The 21,715-nt window shown below is 35.1% G+C and overlaps 1 protein-coding gene and 1 long non-coding RNA gene across 5 annotated transcripts in view; both read right to left on the bottom strand.

Moving 5' to 3' along the window:
• Positions 1-2,528: 2,528 nt before the first annotated feature.
• On the bottom strand, positions 2,529-4,667 carry LOC125492051 (uncharacterized). The gene is made up of 3 exons (XR_007268501.2): positions 4,294-4,667; positions 4,139-4,216; positions 2,529-2,815 (listed from the first exon to the last, which is right to left on the bottom strand). It is a non-coding gene; the product is annotated as an uncharacterized LOC125492051 (long non-coding RNA).
• Positions 4,668-9,067: 4,400 nt separating this feature from the next.
• Positions 9,068-21,715, bottom strand: part of LOC104899253 (LEC14B protein) — a 34,034-nt gene continuing 21,386 nt past the window's right edge. For all 4 annotated transcript variants that reach the window (XM_019250875.3, XM_010686405.4, XM_010686406.4 and 1 more), the window contains 3 exons: positions 21,222-21,380; positions 11,242-11,302; positions 9,068-9,570 (listed from right to left, as the gene is read on the bottom strand). In XM_019250875.3, the coding sequence (XP_019106420.1) occupies positions 9,379-9,570; positions 11,242-11,302; positions 21,222-21,380 (412 nt within the window). In that variant the 3' untranslated portion in view covers positions 9,068-9,378. The remainder of the gene's footprint in view (positions 9,571-11,241; positions 11,303-21,221; positions 21,381-21,715) is intronic.

The raw sequence follows: 21,715 nt of genomic DNA, 5'->3' as shown, positions 1-21,715 counted from the left end.
GCCTTCGAGGCAAAATATGAGATAGAACTGGATTTGGCAAGTTGGCGACGCTTGGCCGCTCGAAGGGCTTCAGCGATGATCAAAGGTTGAGACATCGTCAATCGAGGTTAAAAAGGAAGGGATGAAAGTTAAGTTAAAGAGAGACAAAAGAGGAAAAAGAGATTATGAGTTTTGCGGGGCTTTTGTCCGTACTTATAAGCAAGTAAATTATAGTTCCCCAGAAAGGCATTAATGCCCAATCCTATAATGGGATCCACGTGTCAATGTCCAGAAGAGCGCATCACGCGCGACGCGCCTGCATGAGCTATGGCCCAAAAAGGGGTGCCAAAGCTCCTCGAAGGGACTCTATGTCTCGAGCATACCGCATATCGAGTGACCGGATGTAAAAGAACAAATCAAGAGAAGATGGTCCAAAAGAATCTATTTTATTCAAGTAAAAAGGTTACATCCTAAAAGCCAATCAAGGCTTAGGTAAATACAGCCAAAAGAAGCAAAAAGGTGGAGGACCCACTAATTACAAAAACTAAGCAGAGCTGCTCGAGGTCTCGCTACCCGAGGTCTCAGGGACTTCCTCTTCACCATCATCCTAAAATCCACTCAAGGCTTAGGTAATGATGTCCAGTTGGCTCACAGTGTCCTAGAGTTTCTTCTCCAAGGCGGCCTTCTCTTCAGCCCATAACTTTCTCTCCACCTTGAAGTCCTTTTTGAGCTGCTCGATCTCCAGACATCGTTCAGTGGCTAGCTCATTTTGAGCTTTCAACCCATCTCGAAGCTTGTGGAAGCCTGCAGTGTGACGATGGCTCATCACAACCATCTAAATCGAGTGTTGAAAGAAGAAAAAAAATTAGTCCCAGATCGCATAGAAAAATCAACAACATAAAAATGTTAACTTTCACCAATCTAGGAAGAATGAAGCTGTTCGACTTCCTCTTCCTCAGAAATTTCACGTATGGCTTTTATGTCTGGCCTCGAGATGAAGCGTTTCACCACCGAATCGAAAAGAGCGGCCTTCTGGATAGCGGTCTTTTCAGTAAAAACCCGGTTGTCAGGCTTCGGATTCGAAGTCTTTCTCTTCTTAGGAGCTGGAGAGTCATCCCCTCGAGAGAGACATATCTTACCTGCCTCTTGCTACTCAACAGACCTCCCCTTCGATCTCGGAGCATCCTCCTTAGCAACTTCTCTCCTCTCACCCGCCCTCGAGGGGTGACGATGGTAGAAGCGGTAGGATGGCGGATCTTAGGCCTCTTCGAAGGATCCTGCAAAGAGAACGAGTCAGCAAAGGAAGCATAGCAAAGAACAATGAAGCAAGAATAAGCAATACGTTGCCTTTGGGGGTCGAGGCACCCGCATATCTCCCTTCGACACCTTCTGTCGAAGTTGCTCCTGTACTCTCTCAGTCGCTTCTGCATCTCTTCGACGAGTTCTTGACGGGCTATGACTGCAAAACAACAAAAGGCAAAGTGAGAATTATATTTGAAAGAATGGCGGTCGAATGCCTAAAGCTCACAAAATCCGTACCCTGGGGATAGGCAGGGCTTAATCCCATCGCTTTACAAAAAGTCTTTCAAAACATATACGTATCATGTATCTGTTAAACTTCTTTATAATAAATATAAAGGTGTATTTTTTAAACAAAAAGTTTTTGATTGAGTAGATATAAAAATCGTTTATATATTGTCGATATAGTGGATATATAAACATTCTTATTATACTAAAAAGTTATCGTGCATTATGCAAGGGTCGAAACCTAGCTTGGTATATGATAAGAAACTCCAGAAAAATACTGATAAAAATATGACACGATCCTAAATTTCGGATATTACTCTTTAAGAGTTTACCAACCAAGCATTTGTTATTTATTTTTTCTAGGGGACCAAGCATCTGTTAATTAAAATAACTCAAACTAACGTATTACGTAACAAATAATTTGGTATATAGTGTTGAATTACTTTTTCCATCTAGAATTATTGATCATATAGAGATTCTACAAATTGTATTCTATTCTCTTATAATGATGTAATGATTTCGTGTATTAACTCACAACTTTGACAATAAGAAATTTGAACAACATAAATTATTAGAGTTGGCGGTCTTATTTTAAAATAAACAAATCCAAACTTATATTCTCCTATAAGTCTATTCCATCTTACTCTAACCGAATTCTATCCCTAGACATCTTGCACCAACATAGTCCTCCCTTTTCTTTTTCTTGCTTTTGTTTCTCTTTGAATTTCAAACTACAGCATAACAACCTTACCAAATGGTTTAAACTAGTCAATAAATAGATTAATTTGGTCTTGGAATAGATTTAATTAGTTACAAAATAGATTAAATTACATCTTACTGTAACCCAACTCTATCCCTAGACGTCTTGCACCAACCTAGTCGTCCCTTTTCTTTTTCTTGCTTGTGTTTCTCTTTGAATTTCAAACTACATCATAACAACCTTACCAAATTGTAACAGCCCCCGTCCTAGCTTATGTTAAATATTAGTTAAAACTATACTTCTAGCAATGGTGGAAGCAAAATCATAATCAAACGTTACGGAGGCTGTCACCTGCTGGAGTCAACCCATTAATATGGTTGAGTTGACTCTACGAGCTACACTTAAATTAAACATTCATCACCAATGAAATTAGGTTAGTTATTACAAACCAAAATAAGATTTTAATCATAAGTTAAACAGTATTCATAACAGAAGTAAATCGCAAAAGGTGATCATGTTCAAGCTTGCATCTGCTATGATAGTAGGGACATGACTTCATATTCGCTCTTCCCTCGGATTACCTTAGTTTGCTATTTCCTGCACAAAAATCTGCCCCCACCAGGACAGGTTCATAGAACAAAAAGAAAAAAATCAGCTTACGCTGGTACACATATCAACCCAAAGATAATTATGGTGGTTGAGAATAAAATGTATTCGCAATCCAAATTTACTTTGCAAAATCCATGTTTTAAAAACACCATCTCATCATGAATTTCCACAATTTAATTTTTAAAAGATAATCACAAACTTCTCAATACACACACAAAGTCAAAACGGTTTCCCTAGTTATGCGTAAGAAGAAGAGTTCACACATTGAGGTGCACCTAAGTGCAAACCTCCACACAATTCGGAGTTAAACTCCTACTTTTTACTCGCTTGCAAGCTTTAATAGGACATGTCCTTACACATACACACATTCCTCTTCTATACGCAAAAGAGTTCAAAACCATTTATCACAATTTCGAAACAAGTCACCAATGTTCGGTGATTAAAAGAAAACTGTTTATTACTTTAATAAGAATGGTTGAAGATGGTTATGACAGTAGTTAAGTGATAGTTTGGAGGTGCAACAATTCTTAGTAAAAATCAAGATCCGATCACATGGTCCCTCTAGTAAAGAACTTGAGTTATCTTAAGTAAAAAGAGTGTTTTAGATTCCGAAAATAAGGATGTATTTAGTTTGAATCCCAATTTGAATATCAACTTAATAATCTAAGTTCCTCAAACATAAACCTACTGGAACTTCCATCATTCGTAAAGAAAATTATTCATTCAAATTCTCAAACAAAACTAACATACGTTCATTCGTTCTAAATGCGGTTTTAAAGGTGAAATTTTCCTACTTTGATGTGTTATTGAATGAGAAAGAACTTTAAACAAGTTCTCATACTAAAATACAATAGCTTAGTGATAAAAACCTTTGAAATACTCCTTTAAAACTTCTACTTGTCATTTACTAAACATAATTTCATAAGAACATAGAAAATTAAGGTAGTTTAGTCATCTTTGATTGTAAAAATCAACTATCAAATAAGATGTACTTTTTTCCTCATGAATACCTACACATGCAACCTCTTAATCATCACTTAACCTACTGTTTCATCAACCAACATCTTCCCAAAATGCTTCAAATTCCAATCACACACAAAATTTCATGAAAAACAACAAAAATCAAATAACTAGTTCTAGTGTAGTGAAAGAACATAATTTTCCACTTGATTTATTAACATGCAATGATTAATCCTTATCTAAGACTAATATAAAGTAGATATTAATCACCTAAAACCAAGAAAATCCTCCTTAAAATCGTTCTCAATAATTTTACCAAATTTTGTATAAACTAGGTTTCCAAATGGAGTGTTTTATGTGTACCTTCACTTCTAACAGCAATAATCCGACTTCTCCTTCTCCTTTGGACGAGATTTTTACCTCCTTGGAATCCTTAAACACCTATTTATATCCACACAAAAATTCATAAAGATTGACTTAGGGAAAGTACTTCAATTTACCCAAACAAATCAACATACCTACTGTTTTTCTGGTTGAGGAAGATGTCTATTTTTCTTGAGCTTCTTGACCTTGAACGAATGATTTCTTGGCTACCCAGTATGCTCCTATATGTATATAATGAAGATCAGGTCTTGCATGCTAGAGTTATTGAGGAAAATTTCGAGAAAACACAAGCAGTATCCTCCTCTGCTTGTACCGCCAGAAATGGCGTGTAAGGGGAAGAGAGAGAAAGAGTTTTGGGCAGTGGGTTTTTGTGGGAATTAAGTGATGAAAATTATGTGAAGTATGGAGGTGTATGTGAGGGAGGTATAGGTGTATAATCCCAGCCTTGATCGACACAATTAAGTGGTTTAATGGGGCTCCATTCTACTAGGTGCATTTCAGAATTTTCCAGCTCTTCTCATTTGTCTTAATATGACTCCAAATCTTATAATATACCATATGTTAGTATTCTAAGACCCTACAATTGTTCTTATTATAATCCTTATCATAAAATTTACTTGATATACCTAACCTCATACCCTAAATGGAATTCTAAAGTTCATTCTATTAAGCGTAACCGTTAATTTGCATAATAGTTTAACAAAATTTCTATCTTCCAATAGTCCTCAACTTCTTAAAATAATATATCGATCCTAAGTGTTCACACGTAACTTGATAATATAATTATCTTTATATAATTCCCTCTAAGCCCTAATTACACACAAGCACAAATTATTTTTACACACAACTTATCATACGTAATACCTACGTACGATCACATTTAAATTTCACGATTTTAGTTACTTAGTAATATACTAATCCTTTATTATTTACCAGCTGTTACACAAATGGTTTAAACTAGTCAACAAATAGATTATTTTGGTCTTGGAATAGATTAAATTAGTGATTGTATGAAAAAAACGTGATCCAATGTCATTTTAATATTGAGCTTAAGTCGGTACCTAATTACTCTCTCCGTTTCCTAAAGATCTTCCCTCTTTTCGTTTAAGTGTGTTTCAAAAGATATTCTCTCTTTTACTTTATTCCTTATTTGGAATTTTTTTTTCTTTTTACCCTCACATATTCCTATCATATGGTCTATCATTACATTATTAATTCAATTTTACTTCATTTCTCTCTCCTACTTTAACTCCTTTTTATTTTTTTATTTATCTTAACCCCTTTCTCTCTCGTACTTTACCAACCCCACACCCCACACAAATAGATCCTCCTTAATATCTGTAGGAACGGTAACAAGGAAAATTTTTATAAAACAGAAGGAGTATACATTAAAAGTAAAAGATCTCCTACAAAACCGCTGGAATAGTTTGTCAACTATTTTGGCACTAACACAAATATTTAATCAAACACAAATCCACTGTTGGGAATATACTCCCTTCTTCTCGTGAGAGACTCTTCACCTATTTTTCTTGTGTTCTAAACACATCTATGATTATGCATGCATTAATGATTATACATTAATGCAAAAACTACAAAAGAATATATATATTTTTTTTTAATACATATATTGAGATAAATCCAACAAATTCTCATATACTTTGTCGTATTTTGGTGAGAATTTATGATTGAGATAACAAGATTAGACTTTGAAAAAAGCAAATAGAAAGTATATTAAAGCACATATGAAGTAATAATTATTTCCACATATAAAGATGCAACTAGTTGTTGACTCGTGCGATGGCCCAAATCACTTACCAATGTGAATATGAAATGCTAAATAAATCATTTAACTGGAGTGTGCTCGTAAATAACATCTAGTTCCTTTTAAATTTTAATTATTGATCAAAATAACACTTGACTTTTCAAGAGAGTATATAAATGTATAATTAACTACAAGTTATAAAATCTTGTTTTTGAAATTTCAGTTATATGTAAGTATATAACATATGCAATTAACTACTGTAATGATGTTAATTGGGAGGTTATAAAAGTTTAAAAGGTTTTTTTTCTAATCTCTATTATATAAGGGAAGGGGGAAGCAATGGTCTCCTTTTTTGAAATGCCTATTTTGCCCCCCTTCGTTTTCTAAATTACAAAAGGAATGTCAAAATCAAAATTGGCAATCAAAGAAAATAAACTACCGAAAATTAATTTAAAACACTCACTCATAAATCACTCACAAATCACTTATAAGAAGAAACTTTACAAATCAGTCATACAATTGAGAAAATCACGTTATAAAAATCACGCAAATCACTCAAATAATCAAGAAACTTTATTAAAACTTAAAATTAACATACAAACTAAAACTAATAACCTAGAACGTCAATACAGACAAAAGCATTTACAAAAATTTACTTACAAATCACTATTCTCAAGTACCATTCACAATTAATGGTGGGTCATGATAAAAAATAGAGGTGCATTCGTAGTCAAATCAGAATTTAGAAGTTAGACAAGGAAACAAATTATTTACTTTTTTATAGTGTTTCCTATATATAATGAAACTTCTACATATATTTGGACCTATCTTTTTCTATTATATAATAGCGATTAATTATCAAGGTAAAAAGATTTATGTAAAATATCATTCAAGAATTAAAGTACAACATATCTCTATTATATAAGGGAAGGGTGGAGCTATGGTGCTCTCGAATGAAGAGATTATGTTACCCCCTTCCCATTCTAAATTACAAATTCCCTTACAAATCAAAGGGGGCTTCAAACAAAAATACCAGTAATATAATTATAACAATCACTCACAAGTCAACTAAAATCATAAAATTGCATAATTTACGTTATGCAAATCACTAAAATGAGGAAACTTTACAAAAAGTTAAAAATTCGCTTACAAACTATAACCTATGAAAAAAATGATTTGAAATCAAAGTGTCCACTTTCTTTACAATTTATGAAGTACTGTACTTAATTCAAAAATCGACTTAAAAATCATAATATTAGAAATCATAAATAAATTCAATAAAATTTCTATTTTGTTCATAGAATTCAACTTTGAAAAGTTAAAAAAAAAAATGGTGGGAGACTTAAGTGACATAAACTAAACCAATCAAATTTGAAACTAAATACAATTATACTTCGTATGTCTAATGTCAAATTTTAACTCTTATGCCGAAGAAAATCGAGTTTATGTTTCGAAAAAAATTCAAGCACGCATCGTGTGCAAAAAATTCTAGTATAAGAATATTGAAAGGTAGGATACACTATTATTAGCTTTAGATTAATGAATACTAATATATGTATTTGTATTTAACTGTTTTAAAAACAAAAATATTATATTATCTTTGTATTTTCTTTCCTACAGACTTACATAGGAGTGTTCGCGGTTTGAGTTCGTGCGGTTTGGGATGTAACCCAACCCAAACCGCAAATATACGGTTTCATATTTTTTCAACCCAAAACGCACCGCATTTTTGCCCAAACCAACTCAAAACGAACTGCACAAAACGGTTTGCGGTTTAACCATTTTTTCCTCCGCGATATTAATTTTGTAATCTAAGAGTGAAAAAAAATTGTTCATACGAGTCTAAATAAATATGAAGTTGATTTCATAATTAAACATAAATAATGATTTATCAAAAGTGTTAAAGTTCTTTACCTCAAACTTCTTTTTTTCAGTTTTATACTTGTATGCTACCTTGTCAAGTGCATTTAATTTTTTTTTTTAAAACAAAAACATATAAAATTGCCGTTTGCGGTGCGATTTTATACTTGTATGCTACCTTGTCAAGTGCATTTAATTTTTTTTTTTAAAACAAAAATATATAAAATTGCCGTTTGCGGTGCGGTTTTGGTTTACAAAAATTAAATCTCAACCCAAACCACAAACCGCGGTTTGCGGTAAATCATAACCCAAACCGCAATTTAAAAACCGCAAACTAATCCAAACCGCGAAAAAACGATTTGGGTTGCGGTTTGATGCGGTCCGGACCGCACTCTAAACAACCCTAGACTTAGATGAGATTATAGATTATTTGGTTAGTGCATATGTGTTTCAACTGAGAAATTATGTATTCAAGTCTTAACACACTTATTTTTATTTTATTTTTAGTATGTATAATTTAATGGTGTGGAAAAGTCAAAGTCATACGATAACATAACATGTTCTTAACTTGGATTATATATTTTTTTCTGGACGCGATGCGTGCGTGAATTATTTTGGCAATTATTATTAAATTTCATCTAAATGTAATTTTAAAGGAGTGTAATTTATAATCATCATTAATTTTTATTAAATATTATGTGGTGTAAATACAAAATATAAAAATTACTTGATAAAGAAGTTATTTTCTTGTTATTTTTATTACTTACTAATGGATGTTGGTATTGTTATTTTATTTCAAAATTTAGATAAAATTAAAATTTTGTCTTTGATTTTGTATTGATTTGAAAATTGCTTCAATATGTTAGTTTGGTCTTCAATCATAAATTTTTTCTTTCACTACATATATTTTTATAAAAGTTCATTTTAGCTACTTTGAACTTCCTTTCATATACAAATTTTAAATTAAGGACTATAATTGATAAAAAGCTCGAAATTTTAATAAGTCACGTTTTTTATTGAATGAAGGGTTAAAAAATATTTTCAAAGAGGGATACTATAACTCCCCTTAGACGTATGTAATAGAAATATCTAAATTCCCCATATAAATTAACGTTAGAATTTGAATATTGAACATGTGATCTGATATGATCAATTTTAAAAAGAGAGAATAGAAAGAAGGTAGGAAAGATGGATTCTATCTATATCTGAAGCATAGAATTAGGTGCGCACTCAACAATAACTAGTGTTTTCGATGACTAGATTAGGCGTGCACTCAAACCAACATGTAAATCAAGAATAACTAGTGTTTTCGATGACCATTGTCTTCAAAGGATGGCCACCGAAAACCTCCACTCACAAAAGATAATACTATTGCAATAAATACTCATTTACAATATACATGAAATCATGAGGATTATACTACAAGAAGCTGGAATCATACCATAATCATCTTATTTGGTGTGTCTTACGTTCAAGGAATCAAGCATCTTTCTTTACACAATTTATAACTCACGAATATTTGTGTACTTTATGTTGAACAAGAGATGGGTATAGCACTATAAATCAGATGAACGATGAGCACTGATGGAACTTTCAATCACATGTAACCTCTCCATTCTCCTCTTTCGCCCCTCGAAGTTGCAGGCATTTCATCACTTCCAGGAAACTCCCACTTTGCAACACTCCCGTCCCAAGATGAGCTAACAATCATTGGGTAACTAGGGTGCCAACTGCAGTCTCTCACAGCAGACATATGATGGTCGAGCTTTGCTACTACTACTCCGGTTACCTGTGAAGAGTGAACAATAGACCACCATATTGTTAAGGAGTTGCCTAATCTTTTAGACCACCATATTGTTAGGCAACAAGTTAGTAGTAAATTGCCTAATCTTTTAGACCACCATATTGTTAGAAGATTAGGCAACCTGTGAAGAGTGAGCAATAGACCACCATATTGTTAAGGACAATTCATTTACTACTACCACCATTAAAAGGTTACCTGGAACTGAAACTTTATAAATATCATTCAGAAGCTTTTCATACGGCTGTTATTGTTATCAATAACCAACCTACACCACTTCTAGATCACAGATCTTCCTATGAAATCCTACATGGTGCTCCACCCACCAGCTTATTCATCTCTTCGGGCTTATGGATGTTTATGCGGCCTGCCTTGCGGACACTCTCTCAGTACGTGAAAGAGTGTCCGCTTTAACAGTGCCCCTTCCTGTGCCAGAGGGAAGGAAAAAATATGGATGGGTGGCCGGAACCAGAATTTTTGGGAGTCGTACCGGCATGGCCCCACTGATTTCTTTTCGATCGGATTATCAAGCAGCGTAACCCAGAGTTAAAACTCCACATCTTTTGGATCAGTAGAGTAGTTGAGAACTATAGATTCTCCCCAAGTAGGATTTGAATCTACGACCAGTCTCCCCATTATGTCTAGTAATAAAATAGGGCAACTTGCTCTGACCAAGACTCCACTTTTTACTCCGTCCATAGACAGGTGTACGAAATAGACTTTCTTCTCCGATTGAAGAGAATACCAAGTATTGCATGATTTTACATTCGGAAATTCCTGAATTGGCGCATTCCTTAATTCACGACGAGCTGAGTGATCCTGGATGGCCCACGGCTAAGCAAAGAGGAGACCTGCTGTTTTTCGGGAGGGAACAAGAGAATGAGGTTTGTTTCATTTTTAAAGAAATGCTTTTCTATGGAGTACTTGGTCGTTGGGGTTTCCTTTTCTTCAACACAAGCAAAGAGCTGGTTCACGAATGGGGGGGCGAAAGCAAAGGCTAAGAGCGGATTGACCTACTAACTACTCACTTGCACGAGGAAGAAGAAGGAGGTTCGCCTCTCTCGAGAAATGAAAAAAGACTTGTAGGATATTTATAGTTGGTTTTTTCCAGAAAAGTAGGCAAGGTTGACATAAATCCTAAACCCCAGAAACAAAACAGTGCACGCAAAATCATTACTGTATTATTCGCCATTCAATATCAGAATAAAATGTTCTCAACACCATAAAAGCTCCCAGTAAGGTGCCTCTGCTGGACTGGTACACAAGAGACTCTTTACTATCACATTGAACATTTTTCCTACAATGTACACCATAATGACAATCCCTCTAATGAGATTTTACCTACACTGATAAGTGAGGGTTAAAAGTATGTAGCTTAACCCCAAGTAATGTAGAGAGACTATTTTCATCCGACCCTTGAATTTATATAAGTTGATTGCTCATAGCTTCACTAGAAACAGGAGGCATGGGAAGTTAATTGAGCCATTCTAATTTATTCGACCAGGTAACTATCGTCATTAAAATTTTGCTGCATGTTCATTTATACACACTGCCATTATTCGAACCTGTTCACTTCACCCAAGTTATCTCAGCCAAGTCAATAAGGTTACCAGGGAGCAACTTATAAAATAGGGCCAAGATGATAGTTAAATGACGTACCAAATCGTATATATACACACTGCCATCATTTGAACCTGTGTAGATGTACTTCTGTCCAACACTGAAAAGAGAATGCCAATATTTACATGTCAGATGCGTGTGACAATGCCAATATTCACAATTTCACATGTCTAACCAATATCAGTAATGTGGAAGGCAAATTTCAATGTCAAATTATGCAAGTCAAAATATAATGTCTACATAGAATTTTACCATAATTGAACACAGGAAAACTTTGACAAAAGGAAAACATATACTTCTTTCGTTATGAAATAAGTGAAACATTTCTCACTTTTATGTGAGCTTTTTGAGAGAAATGTTTCACTTATTTTAGAATGAAGTATATGATAATAGCAAAATGAATACGATGTTTTAACCAAGCTTTCCCAATGAACCCAGCTCCTTAAAAGAAAATGCTAAACTAGACATATACAAATACTGTATCATCTGTAATGTACGGAGTAAAAGTAGGAATGTAAACAATATAAAAGAAAAGGAAAATTAATAGGAGAAATAATTAAAGCATATTAAATTTTTAGTTCGTTATTTTATATATATATATATATAGCACGTATTAATTTAATTGCATTCATATTTTATATAGAAATTATAGATGTATCATTTTTCTCTCTGATATCCATGGTTAGAAAAACGGGCAAATCAATTTGGTTCGCCTATATTGTCTTTTTGACTTTGGAGAATTGAATATAACCACTTCAAACCGGTGGAATTAAATAAGTCCAAATTTTGGCCTAACGAACTGTGGGAAGTGTGCATCGCCTGTATTTATCGTATCAAGAATCTACTTTTCATACTTATTTTCAAAGATATTTATGCTACCCATTGCTCCCTACACCAACCCTCGTAATGGCATAAATTGACATAAAAAGAAACACATAGAAAGAAGAGGAAGCAAACAACAATCCTAGGATCTATAGTGGTTTAGACGAGAAAAAACAACTCTTATTTTAAAATAATAAATACGCTGAAAATAGTAGTATGATAAAGTAGGAGATACAAATTTTTTATTAAACATTACCAATTGACAATCTATTATTCTACTATCATAATATTGGGTATATTTAGTAAAACACCTAAAAAAGACAATAATACCAAATTTGCTGGCGAAAAATCGCAACGCGATCCACATTGAATGTATTTGTTCCATACCCACGAAACTTCAATCATTTCCACGATCGCGGCTTGGGATGAAAATAGATCTGGACACCGGATCCTTTAAGGATCTAGATACGTTTAGAGGCTGGATCCGAATCCACCCTCGACCCGACATGTAAGAAAAATTGGGACCCATATCCAGATATTGCAGATCCTATGTATCCGGCTCCAAAACGAATCTATCCATATTTTTAACTACTTTGCAAACCCACTTTTCTCACCTCTCTTCTTCTCTATCCCTTGAACACGACCACCCTCCTTCCTCTAAGTAACATCTTTTCTATCCTGTTTTATAGCTCACCTCATCAGGAAAATTTGGGTAGCTCGTTCTGAAAACCCGATTTCCTTCTCTCTCGTGGTAGTAGGTTGATGAAAAAGAAGGTGCTGGTGGCTGATGGTTGACGAACTAACCATAAAGAAAGGAGGAGATCGAAAGAGAAAGAGAAGGTGGTTGGTGGTCGTGCAGTGGGGGCTGGCGTCTGGAGGTCATGCAGGGCGCTGGTGGTATGCGAATGTTATGCGATGGTCAAGCTAGTAGTCCGCGAAGGTTGTGCAGTTGATATGATTAATAAACTAATAAGCTTAATAACCAAGTATGAATTAGAATCTTGAACTTATGCAATCCAAGAATCGAGTGAGAACCAATGATATAGTCGAACAAGAACAAGGATATTTCTTAATTCAAGATCACTCCTGAAACTTCAACAAAAGAATCTAAACACTCTTAATAACACTCCTCAAATTAATGTTTAGCACTAAAAACTTAACACTCGTGAAAAGTCTTTAATGGTTTGATTAGCTTATCGCTCAAACAAAACAATAATCACAAGTATGTTTAAAACACAAAACAAAATCTAAGTTTTATTAATGAATGGAACGCCTTTTATATAGGCTACAATTTCGACTAAGATAAACATAACAAAACTAGACAAGATTTAAGCTAACAACAAGATAAGAATTAAGCTAATCCTATCCTCTAATCACACGGCTGTTCTAACATGTTTATCACATGTTTATCCTAATTAACTATAAAATCTATCTACTAGATATATATATAATAACATAGCAATCCTAACAAAACTAGGATTCTATGTAGCAAGCAAGAATAAATCCTAACATAACTAGGATTCTTCTTTACTCCATTCCCACGCCTTCTTCCACTAGCCAAGTCACCACACATGCCAAGACTTGATTCTTTCACTTGATTTCAAACCCTAGAGTATCAAAGATCAAGTCAATAGGCTCATGTAGAACAATTGTCTTTGCATCCGCATCATTCTCCCCCTCCACAAAAGAATTTGCCCTCAAATTCTCATCATCATAGTAAGGAGACAAATCCCCTACATTGAAGGTAGCACTTACATTCCCAAACTTAGTAAGTCTATCGTGTAAGCACTATTTCCAATGACTCCAATGACCTCAAATGGACCATCTGCTCGAGGCATTAGCTTGTTCTTCCTTTTGGTGGGGAACCTTTTCTTCCTCAATTGTATCCATACAAGATCACCAACTTTGAATCTATGCTGCTTGCACCCTTTGTTAGCTCTTGTCTTGTATTGGATGTTCATCTTCTCAATCCTAGCCTTCACTTGCTCAGAAGTCCAGTTGAATGCTTCGAACCTCTTTTTTGCATCCGTATATATATCATGCTAAGACACAGCAATAAATTCAAGAGGAAGCAAAGGATTAACACCATAAACTACCTCAAATGGAGAATGAGATGTAATAGATGAGTGTGCCCTATTATAAGCAAACTTTGCATGAACTAGCTTGATGACCAATCCTTTTGTGTCTTACTAACCAAGCCTTTTTAATAAAGACCCCAAAGTTCGATTGATGACCTCAGTTGTTTGAGGGTGATGACTAGTACTAAAGAGCAACTTAGTACCAACCATGCGCCACAAACACCTCCAAAAGTGACTTAGAAATTTAGAATCCTTATAAGACACAATGCTCCTTGGAATGGCATATAGTCTAATGATCTCTCGAAAGTACAAGTCCACTACATGTGTTGCATCATTAGTCTTATGCATAGGAACAAAGTCAGCCACCATAGGGAAACGATCCACAACTTCCATTATGGCATCTTTCCCTCTTTGAGTACGAGGCAACACTATTATGAAATCCATGCTTACACTGTCCCAAGGTTGGTTAGGCACTGGTAAATATGTATAGAGACCCTTATGAAAGTTACTCTTGGCACTCCAAAATGACCAGCCACACCTCCACTATGCACCTCCCTCACAAGTAGACCTCTCACTCCACACTTAGGCACACACAATTTGTTTCCTTTAAATAGGAAACCCTCATGAACCACATATAGACCCTCTCGATGAGCTAGTTTCTCCCCAAAATCAGCATCCTCCTTATATAACTCCTTCAAGTGTTCAAACCTAAACACTTGTGCATCCACAATAGTCAACAAGTAGGAACGCCTAGATAGTGCATCTGCCACCACATTGGACTTACCTTGTATTGAGGAATATGTGAAAGATTGGAGAAACTCCACCCATTTAGCATGTCTATGGTTGAGCTTTCTGTTGTCCATGGATGTACTTTAAGGCTTCATGATCAGAATGAAGTATGAAAGGCTTTGGTCTGAAGTAGTGTGACTAGTGATCCAAAGCACGTACAATAGCATAGAATTCTCTATCATAGTTAAAGTAATTGAGCTTAGCACCACTCAGTTTCTTACTAAAATATGAAATTGGACGTTTCTCTTGTAAGAGAATAGCACAAATTCCTACACCACTTGCATTACACTCCACCTCAAACAACTTGTGGAAATCAAGTAGTGCTAAAACTGGCGCACAACACAGCTTACCTTCGACAGATGTGCTGAGGAAGTCCAAGTAAACTCTTCTTTCTTCAATACTCTGTGATAGGTGCCATGATAGGATAAAAGTTTCGAACAAACCTCCTGTAAAATGATGCTAGTCCATGAAAGCTTCTACAACCACAGACATTCTTGGGTGCTAGCCAAGAAGAAATAGCCTTCACCTTCTTGAACTCCTTCTTGTGAAACAATGTACCCCAAAAAAGTCACTCTAGGTACTAGAAATTCACACGTCTCCAACTTACCATAGAGTTGTTGCTCTCTAAGCTTCATGAATAAGCTACGCAAGTGCAACAAGTGTTCTTCCACACTTTGGCTATAGATAAGTATATCATCTAAGTAAACAACCACAAACTTGTTAAGGAAAGGACGAAGTACCTCATTCATCAACCTCATGAACGAGCTTGGTGCATTGCATAAGCCAAAGTGCATCACCATCCACTCATCACCTTCTCTAATTCTCATTTGGTGGTAGCCACTTCGAAGATCAATCTTATAGAAGATTGAGGCCCCATGTAATTCGTCCAACATGTCCTCCAATCTAGGCATAAGAAACCTATACTTGACTGTGATGTTGTTTAGTGCCCTACTATCAATGCACATCCTCCATGTGCCATCTTTCTTAGGCACTAGCAAGGCTAGCACAGCATATGGACTCATGCTCTCCCTTACATATCCCTTGTCAATCAAGTCCTCAATTTGGCATTGCAACTGGATCACACGCAAAAGGGCACCAGGTACAAGGTCTATGGCATGTTCTATGCCTCTCAATGGTGGTAGTCCTTGTGGTAGCTCCTTTGGAAACACATCCTCAAACTCCTTCATCAAGGCTTCGAGCTTCTCATTGCTAGTAGTCTTGACACTTGTGGCAGCATGTCTTATAATCAAGGCATAAGCACAACCTTCTTCCTCCACCTCTTGTTCGAACTCCCTTGAAGATAGGAAGTAACTTGGTGTCTTAGGTGGTTGTTTTGGTGCTACTGAATAACGGGCTAGAGGGTGCGAATGTACCCTTTTGGAGCCAACCAACACATAATACACATTAGAGTCCCCTTCATGGATGACCTTTCTATCAAATTGCTATGGTCTTTCAAGCAATAGATGACATGCACTCATAGGTAGGACATCACCCCATAATTCATCCTTATAACCCCCTATAGAGAATGCAATTAAAGCTTGTTTCTTGACTCTCATGCCAATGCTATCATCCAACTAACTCAACTTGTATGGTCTAGAGTGTGCCCTTGTAGCTAACCTTAGCTTTGACACCACCTAAGATGCAATAACATTAATGCAATAACCACTATCTATTATCACATTACATGTATAATCACCTATCTTGCATCTAGTGTGGAAAAGATTTTCCCTTTACTCTGTGCTAGGTGTATGGTCGACATGTAAGGTGCGCCTTATGACCCCTACTAACCTTGAATCATCCTCATCAAAAGCATCTTCCTCCTTTTCTTCCCCTAGGTTTTGCTCCTCTTTAGGATCGAACTCATAGACATCTTCTTCTTGCAAAGCTAAGTATTGTCTCATGGTGAGGGCTCTTTTGTTAGGACAATTGCTTACTATATGTCATTCTTCCTTGACACTTGAAACACTTCCTCATCTCCTCAAACTTCTCTTTTGGGACAAGGACCTTAGGCTTCTCAACTCTTGTGTCTTCTTTAGGTTAGGTGAGGTTCTTGGGTCCTTCATACCACTTTGAGTACGAAGCTACTGCCTTGGCCTTGCATTAGCATCATACTTAGGTGTGTATGAACTCTTAGGCTTCTCTTCCTTCTCATGTTCTTCGAACTTCTTAGCCAACTTTGTCACATCTTCAAAGGAATGATAAGTTTCCACCTTCTTGGCAATGTGGCGGTTATCTTGCAATATTCCGCTATTCTTTCTCCTCTATGTCACATATAAGCCCTAGTTTGTCGAATTCCATCGTGCACTCATGCACACTAAGCATGCCTTGGCTTAGAGTAGAGAGTCTTAGGAACTGCTTTTGCTCATAGTCACTAGGCAAGAACTTCTCTTTAAGCTTTTCTTTCAACTTTGCCAAACTAGAAAGCTTTTCCTTCCCTTTTTTAGCTCGTTGTGCTTTCAAACTCTCAAGCCAAATTCCAGCATATTCCGTGAGTCTTATGGAGGCAATATTGAATCTTTTCTTTTCATCAAAGCCTCAATAATCACACACCTTCTCAAGTTGGCACATCCACTCCAACAAGTCTTCTAGATTACTATCTCCTGTGTAATCATCCATCTTTAGGCCATGATCATCATTGTATATAGTCTTGGATGATCTTTCTTCACGTTCTTCTCCATCTTCATCTGAATTGGCGCCTATGAATGTGGCACTATTCGGATCGAGTTTCTTTTGTATGATAGTTGCAATGGCATCCATGCGTGTCTCCAACCTATTCATGTTACTACAAATCCTATTGATCATGGTAGTGTTCTCATTGAGTCGGATTTGTGAGTCGGATTGTAACTTAGTGAGGGCTTGCATAGCTTTGGCAAGCTTGTCCATCTCGAACTCCATGGCTATGTGCTCTCTTATGCTTGTTTCAACTTTCTTGATCTTAAAGATTGAATCTTGGACGTGAAAAATGGAATCTTGGACGTGAAAGATTAAATCTTAGATGTAAAAACCACTCTAAACTCTTGTTAGTACTACTTTGCAACGAAAAGGTTGGATCTTTGTAGAAAAAGATCAAGCCTTTAACAAGTAACACTCGAAGTTAGCCCTTGGATCTTTGTTTGATCAAAGTGACCCTTTCTATCCTCTCCTCTCCTCCCTGGAAAACTGATACCACTTGATATGATTACTAAACCAATAAGCTTAATAACCAAGTATAAATTAGAATCTTGAACTTATGCAATCCACTTGATATGATTACTATACCAATAAGCTTAATAACCAAGTATGAATTAGAATCTTGAACTTATGCAATCCAAGAATCGAATGAAAACCAATGATATAGTCGAACAAGAACAAGGATATTTCTTGATTCAAGATCACTTCTGAAACTTGAACAAGGATATTTCTTGATAATTCAATTTTGTGACTTCATTTTTCAACTATTTAAGTTGATTAGTTTTGATAGAATACTTTTTAGTTAATGAAGGTATTATATTATCTTTATCGTGCAAGTTCGCAGCAACTATCTATGAATGTTAATGGATCAATTTGAAAACTTTCAACTACATATAAAATCCTAACAAATTTCTCACCATATACACATATATATTTTTTTTCCCCGTGTACTTTCATTGTCTTCAAAACTCATCATAGACCTCTCAATTCCTTTAGCATATATTAGAAACATACCTAATTAACCCAAGGGCCCATTGGACCCCTTATTCTCTCTCTTTCTCCACAACACTCTTCCTTCTTCTTTCCATCTCGACCCAGCCCTCTCCACCTCAGACCACAGGCCACTCTCTCCGCTCGTCCCTGCCTCATTGAATCACCACCACCACCAATCCATATCACCAAAAAGGGGGAAAAACGCAGTCGCGGGAACGCTCACGTTGTCGTAGGAACGGCTTGTAACAAGGGAAAAAACGTGGTCGCAATAACACTCACATTATCGCGGGAACGCTCACGTTGTCGCGGGAACGACTTGTAATGGGGAAATAGAAGGTTTTGCGGCCAACGCGGCGTGAATTTTATAAAAAAAATCACATAAATGTGTTTCAACCTTATTTGCATTTTTTTTAGTTTATGAAGCATTATTACAACATAATATAATCAAATCTAATAGAGTATCATGTTTCATAAACTATATAAATAAATCATAAAAAGAATTTAGCCAATTTTAAAAAGAACGGATGTAACGGGGATAAAAGCGTTCTAACGCGGCGAGTTCGCGTTAAGGGATGGACAATGCGGCGAGAAGTATGTGAATTTTATTATGGCGTTTCGTAACGGGATGTCGCGGAACGACAATTCCAAAATCCGTTACAGAACGGCCGTGTTTTAATTCCCTGATCACCACCACCATTAAACAACCAAAACTAAATCGTTAGAACAAAAATCCAAAACAAAAAGCTCAATCATGCTATTAATTAGATATCTAATCCAACAAAAAGACCCTCAACTTTGGGCCAATCACAACTAAGAACAAAGTATCATACTTTATCAACAAACAAAAATAAATGCCTAAAACAAATACCCAAAACTTAAAGCTCAATCATACTATGGCCGAAATTAGAGAACCACATATCTAATTAATTACCCAAAATTTAATTTTGAGCAAAAAAATCAGATTCCACATTTACCAATCACAATCAAGAAAGAAAAAGATCATCAATGCATTTAAGGCAAAGATGTATCCATCAACACATGTGTATCGTTGTTTCAAGAATTTGCCTTGCAATTGCCGGCCTTCTTAGTTGTTCCGCAGTACTCCACTAATACCACCATTCCCGATCTACCATCTCATACAGACATTTTTGAGCAAAAACTAAAAGAAATCTTTTCTTTTGCTATGTGAGACTAGAATTTTTTGCACGCGATGCGTACTTGAATTTTTTTTCGAAACAGAAAACTCGATTTTTTTCGACATAAGAGTCAAAATTTGAATATTAGACATACGAAGTATAATTGTTTTTAGTTGCAAAATTTGATTGGTTTAGTTTCTATCACTTAAGTCTCTCACCATTTTTTTTGTTTTTTTTTTTACTTTTCAAAGTTAAATTCTATGAACAAAATAGAAATTTTATTGAATTTATATATGATTTCTAATAATATAATTTTTTAGTTGATTTTTGAATTAAGTACAATACTTTATAAATTGTAAAGAAAGTGGACACTTTGATTTCAAGTCAATTTTTTCAGAACTAGTAGTTTGTGACTGATTGTTATAATTATATTTTTGGTATTTATGTTTGAAGCCCCATTTGATTAATAAGTGAATTTGTAATTTAAAATGGGAAGGGGGTAACATAGTCTCTTCGTTTGGAAACACCATAGCTCCCCCTTCTCTTATATAATAGAGATATGATGTACTTTAATTCTTGAATGATATTTTACATAAACCTTTTTACCTTGATAATTAATCGCAATTATATAATAGAAAAAGATAGTTCCAAATATATGTAAATTTTTTATTATATATAGAAAACACTATAAAAAAAGTAAATAATTTTTTTTCTTGTCTAACTTCTAAATTCTGATTTCACTACAAATACACCTCTATTTCTTTATCATGGCCCACATTAATTATGAATGGTTTTTGAGAATAGTGATTTGTAAGTAAATTTTTTTAAATGTTTTTGTATGTATTGACGTTCTAGGTTATTAGTTTTAGTTTGTATGTTAATTTTAAGTTTTAATAAAATTTCTTGATTATTTGACTGATTTGCGTGATTTTTTATAATGTAATTTTCTCAGTTGTATGAGTGATTTGTAAAGTTTCTTCTTTAAGTGATTTGTGAGTGAGTGTTGTAAATTAATTTTCGGTAGTTTTCTTGAGTGCCGATTTTGATTTTGACAATCCTTTTGTAATTTAGAAAGGGAAGGGGGGCAAAATAGGCATTTCAAAAGAGGACACCATTGCTCCTCCCTTCCCTTATGTAATAGAGATTTATGAGAAGTTCTAGGTGGTGCACGACGTGGCTGTCTAATATTTTTATGTGGGGTTACTTGCATAAAGAAAACGAGCAGGTTAGACGTTCCATCACCGAGACCTTTATGATGAATATTTGGAACATTGAGGGTATATTGTGAATTTTTTAATTTGTCGAGGGTAGATGGTGAATGTTTTCGAAAAGTCAGTGGTATATGATGAATATTTGGAACATTCAGGGTATATTGTGAATGTTTTAATTTGTCAAGGGTATTTAATAAAAAAAATCGTTTATACTATTCAGCAAAAAAAAAAAAGGATATATCCTCTAGTTGGTCATAACAATGAGAAGAGAACAGATAGTTCGGAACATAGCTTAAAAGGGAAAGTTTGCCCAAACTCACCTAGATTCTGGAGAAAAATAGCAACGAATAAGCGTACGCAATACTGAATGTCCTTCATATGTCGCTACTGATTGATCATTTGGATGTCTTACATTCTTTGCTTGCTGCGGATAGTCCATCCATCTGTAATCCCACTCATAAGTCCTAGATATGTGATCACTGTAGATAGATAGTGTCTGTCAATATTTTGCTGTAGACAAGTTCAAGTGCAATAACCAGACATCAACATTATATCCACATGCATAAAATCTGGGAAATTGGTTCTTCAAGAGAAAACACAAAAGAGTACAACAAAAGAGGCATAAAATAAAAGGAATCTTTCACTGTTATCATATTGTATGATCATTATAGTAACCGTCACATTTAAGTATAGCTATACTAGATTATTGTATGAACATGCTATGAGTTTCCTGTGTTAGTCATATTGAGATGATGATGAAACCATAAAATCTACACTCTTTCCCATGATTTCAGTCTCAAAAACCTCATCAGAA

The sequence above is a fragment of the Beta vulgaris genome, chromosome 7, assembly GCF_026745355.1.
Source record: "Beta vulgaris subsp. vulgaris cultivar EL10 chromosome 7, EL10.2, whole genome shotgun sequence".
Lineage (NCBI taxonomy): Eukaryota > Viridiplantae > Streptophyta > Magnoliopsida > Caryophyllales > Amaranthaceae > Beta > Beta vulgaris.
Note: the sequence above shows the minus strand (reverse complement) of the source record. Positions and strands in the feature narration are given on the sequence as shown.